The sequence below is a fragment of the Maniola hyperantus genome, chromosome 1, assembly GCF_902806685.2.
Source record: "Maniola hyperantus chromosome 1, iAphHyp1.2, whole genome shotgun sequence".
NCBI classification, from domain to species: domain Eukaryota; kingdom Metazoa; phylum Arthropoda; class Insecta; order Lepidoptera; family Nymphalidae; genus Maniola; species Maniola hyperantus.
The window spans coordinates 16,495,756-16,501,428 of record NC_048536.1 but is presented as its reverse complement, the minus strand read 5'-3'; the positions used below and the strand labels follow the sequence as shown (position 1 = coordinate 16,501,428).

Genomic DNA, 5,673 nt, shown 5'->3' with positions numbered 1-5,673 from the left:
TAACATTACTTCGTGCTGACCCTCCCATCTCGACCTGTCGCGGACTATAGTTTGCATCCCTTACGGAGATGCATGCTACTTTTAGCCCGGAAAATCATAGAGTTTCCATGGAATTTTAAAAACCGAAATCCACACAGACGAAGTCGCGAACACGATCTAGTATCTTTATATATAAAAGGAAAAGGTGACTGACTGACTGACATATCAACGCACGGCTCAAACGACTGGACGACTCGGGTCGAAATTTGGCATGCAGATAGCTATTATGACGTAGGCGTCCACTAAGAATTTATTTTTGAAAATTCAACCTGTAATGGGATGAAGTAGGGGTTTAAAATTTGTGTAGGCCACGCGGACGAAGTCGCGAGCATAAGCTAGTTATGATATATCGAAGCAGGACTGCTCTGATTGAGTTACCGTATGAGATAATATGTACTCGTACCTATCTGACCGATCTTAGGCATTCCCTGGACACTCCACTCCGCAGCATATGAAATACGCCCTCCATCCCATACACGACCAGCAAGATGACCATCTTACATCGATCTCATGTTATCTTGGTAACATTTCCAATAGAGATGGGCCTTTTCACAGGTAGCATGTGAAAATTCAAGTGGAAAATAATTTCATTAAGTAACATTAATTGTTACTTTCTTAAAATAGCATACGAAAAATCACCAAGCAAATTCTCAAAAGTTTGAAAATTATTGCGTTTGAAATTTGAATCCCACTTAATTTCCAGGGTTGTGAATTTTTTCATTGACTGGAGCTAAAAAGCTAAAGAGTGTGCGAGTGAGAACATTCGCATCACTGCAACTGAAGAAGAAAAATATCTAGTTAAATTAATTTAGGTACAAAACGCTTGTAAGACTTTTGTAATGAGAAAACTGGAATATCACTTTTCGTGAAAAACTGCCATTAAAATATTTTTAATAGATATAGCGAGCAAGCGAGCAGGCGGGTCACCTGATGTTAAGTGATTACCGCCGCCCATGAACATTTGCAGCACCAGAGGAGCCGCCGATGCGTTGCCGGCCTTTTAGGAATTTGTTGGTCCGCCCCTTGAATAACCCCTTGTTGTAATCTAGTGGGAACACCGCTATTATTATTATTAGCTGTATTGATCTAGATCATAATTTCTAAATTAATTAATGTTGCAAACGATTGTAAGTGCGATTTTATTTGAAAAATGATTTTTCGTGAAAAATCGCCTGTGTAATCAGAATCACTGTGAATTAAATTAATAATTTCATCAAATGAAAATGATTTAACAATAGCAACAATGCCCATCTCTTATTTCTAAATATGCTGTTCAAACTTCAAAGATGGTATTCTCAGAGGTCGAGGTAAACTGGCAGAGGTGTGTACTGTGTATGATACAATAACAATATATCACAAGGACAGCTGCCGAAAGTGAAGAATGGTCGGTGTCACCAACCTACTCCTCAAGGAGTTTCACAATGTAGATTCGGTACTACATTCTGTATCGGTTTGATTAATAGCTTTTGTTTCGAGAAATATGATATTATATTTGAATTTTAGGTACCCGGGTATTGCTCCGATACAATTTATTGAAAATTGGGTTCGTTTATGGCTTATACGGAATTATAATATCTTGTATCCACGCAACTGAAGCGAAGGATTTTCCGGGAAGTATTATTTACTTGCCTTAATAACTAGAACATCTAAAATTATTAAAAAAAACCATTACAAAAGTAGCAACCTTTACGCGCGGTTAAATTACAACTTCTTTGGCGTTAACGTCGCAGATTTTACGATTAAAAATAAATCAAAAATAAACAAGTGAAAATCTAAATATATAAAAGGATTTGACTGACTGACAGATCTATCAACGCACAGCTCAAACTACTTGACGAATCAGGCTGAAATTTGGCACGCAGATAGCTATTATGTATATAAGGCATCCGCTAAGAAAGGATTTTTGAAAATTCAACCCCTAAGCGGGTGAAATAGGGGTTTGGTGAAGGTTACGCGAACGAAGTCACGGGCATAAGCTTGTATAATATATTTTGTCATACCATACAACTTTATCGTAGTTGTAGGCAACCTGGCTATATTTTTCAATATGGCGTCCGTACGGCTACACGCATAAATCTTGCACGCCTGTTCGAGATAGCGCCGAACGGCTAAATTAATCTATCTTGTACACAATGCCCGATATTTATTGTGAATTTATTACAATAGTATAGTAGGTACCTATAGCTCGATGCGGCTCTGGTTTTAAGGGTTCCGTACTTCAAAAGGAAACCTACCTTTTGAAGTACCAGGAATACAGAGCTGGGTGACTCACATTCATTGTTGAAAACTGAGTTAGCGAATCACCACTCAGATGAAGTCGTGGTATTTTTATTAGGTTTAGTATTATTCTGATGCTTATACTTTTCGATGGCATGCTAGTTCTTATCCTTATCATTATTAGTATTATTAGTTACAGATTCATTATCATCAACAGAGACAGTTTCATTACCGTTTGTTGCAATACCATTAGTTTCAACTGTAGTAGTTTCTACTACATCTGTAGTATTACCAACATCTTCAACTGTAGTAATTTCACTCGTTACTACTGCATCTGTAGTATTACCAATATCTGCTACTGTTGTAGTTCCCCTCGTTTCTACTACATCTGTAGTATTACCATCATCTGTATCTACTTCTTCTGTAGTAGTTACATTATCATCATTAATGCTACTGGTTACATTGATATATTCGGTTATACTTTCTTCTACTTCCTCAACTTCAGTAACTTTATGGTAATCGTCAGGTTGGGCTCTTGCGGTGAATATGCAAGTGCTGACACACTCGTATTCATCATGGAACATATTGAAGTTGGGAAGGCATCCTCTCCATATTCCTACTTCGCATCGAGAACCAGGTTTCCAGTAGTATAGAACTCGTTTGGGTGGTCTGCCGCAGTCATCCCATCTGAACTTAGCGAAGCAAGCTTCTGGCGGAACTAGAAAAACAAATTGTTTTAATATAAATATAGCGAACTAGATGACGCCAATGATTTCGACCCACGAGAACTTAGGCTTTTAAAAATCCCGTAGGAACTTTGGCTTTCAAGGATGAAAAGTGGCCTATGTCTTCAAGTACAAGCTATCTCTGTATCAAACGCATGCCTCTCAAATTTTTGCAATTACATTCGTTAGTACGGCTCGTGCGTTAGCAGCATAATATAATGATACCGTACCAGAAATCTTCACGTGTCAACAATAATTACTGTACAAAATTTCACCGGTTTGATAGATCCAGCCGCGAAAATTCAAATTTTAGTTAGTTTTCGGAAAACTCATTACCATAAACTTTCGATGTATGATAAGTCTACTATTTTCAAAAAAAATTTTTCGCGGCCGGATGTATCAAACCACCTTAAAAGTGCGCGAACACATAGTATAACTAACAGACAGTCATACATTAATTTTCAAACGTAAGTAAGATAGATCTTCGTCTTGAGTAGTGTTGTTCCGGATATCCGTATCCGTATCCGCGGATATTCGCAGGAGAAAAAGATCCGTATCCGTATCCGTTTCTTTTTTGGTGGATCTTTTACGGATCTTTTACCCTATTAATTTTTAATAGGTACATAGATTAAATTCTATTTTTAGGTGATTAGGTAGCAAAAAATACTATTAAACACAAACACAAATGGTATTGCTGCTCAAGTCACACTAAATTATAAACAAAACATAATTATTAATCTAAGAGAAAGACTCGCGCAATGCAAGACGATACATGCCCTGCCACGCAAAGCGTCAAGTGGCGTCAACTATCGTTTCAAGGTCACGCGCACCGACGCTGATTGAGTAAGAAAGTTAAGATCCGTCTCCATATCCGTATCCGTATCCGCGGATCTTGACGCCAATGATCCGTATCCGGATCCGTTTCCGCGGATCTACATTTTTAATGATCCGGCACATCACTAGTCTTGAGCGACAGAGTAGGTACAGATGTAAGATACAGTTTTTTTAATCTACACAGAGACGCAGGTAATTTTGATCGAATCATTCAACATGAAATGCTTTACAGTGTGTAATCTAATATTAGACCCGTAAAGAGGTTGTCCACAACCCCAAACATTGTTGCTAAGAAGCTCAAAGATTTTAAAGGGTTATTAAAGCATCAAAAGCACGTCCGAGACGCGTATGGGCTTTTGGAATTTATTTTCCCTTTACGAGGACTACAATGTCGCCGTGTAAGAGCCATCGCAAACCACAGGCTTTTCTTCATCCAAATACTATTCATATAAACTATTCGGTTAGCAATAGGAATTTATGAAGTTTGAATACATTTGTCAGGATTCTTGTACTTCGCAACATGTCGAAAACCATTTTAGCAGCCCTTGCTGCTATAAAATAGTAATATGATGTCATATTTTTAACCTATCCTAACCTATTTGGCTACATCAAAAATTAATTATTTCTCAGTGATAAATAAATAGAGGGTTTTCCACAATCCACGTCCTTTGTTGGTTTTAAGTGTAATAACCATTTTAAATTATCCATTAAACTAAAAAAGTACGTCATTATGATATGACGTCTCATTCCAGTATTTCATAGAATATCGCATACTAAGTGCGCGTTTTGACGTTTGATAAAAAGTTACTTATTTGACTAGTTGTCAAATACCGTATTGGCGAAGCAACTATGGCAACTGTCACCTACCGGCCGGCTAAAAGTCTGTGGTTTGCGCGCGTTCTTATAGAACAGGACAAAGTCGCTTTGTAAGAGGTCGTTAAAGACATAAGGAGTGTAAGCAATTGTTGCTAAGAATGACTTGTTACAAAGAACGCGGGGTTAAATTATTGCGTGTTGTAAGTTGGTGTTCTAAATAAAGTTCAGGGAAAGGTTTCAGAAACTACTAGGCTACCACAGCTTAATTAACTCTATGCGATCTTAATCCAGAGCCAGGATAGAATTGGATCAACGGGTTGAAGTTGAATTGACAATGGGCAGGGCACATAGTTCGGAAAACCGATAGACGGTGGGGTCCCAAGTTGCTGAAATGGCCAACTCGCATCGGATGGCGCAGTGTTGGAAGACCCTCCACTAGGTGGATGGACGACATCAGACGAGTTGCAGGGATTCAGGCGGGCGCAAGACTATGGCGTGTGGAAGTCCCTACAAGAGACCTATGTCCAGCAGTGGACGTCTATCGGTAGATGATGGTGATGATCTTATAAAAAAATCCATAAAACATACCTGCATTTATCTCGATATACATAAAAATAAAAATAAAAATCCATTTCGTTTGTAACATTTTCACGGAAATGTATAATTTAAATGTTAATACTGAGCTCTTATCGTTAATGAGAAAAGATTTAAAATTTTAATACTGAGTACCAATTACGATAATGGTTATTAAGTACTTTCACATATTCCTGTACTATTGATGATTTTCTTGATAAAATTCTATATAGAAAAGGCTTTGAAGATTTTGGGGCTATTTTGGAAAAAAGAAAATGGCGGACCACTATGTCCGCCATTTTCTTTTTTCCAAAATAGCGTCCACGATAAAAACCTGTGTTAATCAATAGCTGGCATCAATACAAAGAAGTATTGTATGAGGCAAAATCAAGGGCAAAATCTTCCAAAGTGTCACATTTCCGAGATGTAAACTACCAAAGTTGTACTGGTGGCTAGACTGTTGTACTGA

The 5,673-nt window shown here is 37.8% G+C and overlaps 1 protein-coding gene across 1 annotated transcript; it reads right to left on the bottom strand.

Moving 5' to 3' along the window:
- Positions 1–1,805: 1,805 nt before the first annotated feature.
- LOC138403046 (uncharacterized) lies at positions 1,806–5,369 on the bottom strand. Its single transcript, XM_069502003.1, has 2 exons — positions 5,220–5,369; positions 1,806–2,974 (listed from the first exon to the last, which is right to left on the bottom strand). The coding sequence occupies exons 1-2, from the start codon at positions 5,275–5,277 to the stop codon at positions 2,415–2,417; spliced, it is 618 nt and encodes a 205-aa protein (XP_069358104.1). The 5' UTR covers positions 5,278–5,369; the 3' UTR covers positions 1,806–2,414.
- Between the last annotated feature and the right edge of the window lie 304 nt (positions 5,370–5,673).

Bases quoted from the DNA above. Each gene is read 5' to 3' on its own strand.
- LOC138403046 (XM_069502003.1), bottom strand. From the start codon at position 5,277: ATGTTACAAACGAAATGGATTTTTATTTTTATTTTTATGTATATCGAG. The intron at 2,975-5,219 runs GTATGTTTTATG...TTGTTTTTCTAG, and splicing joins GTATATCGAGATAAATGCAG to TTCCGCCAGAAGCTTGCTTC.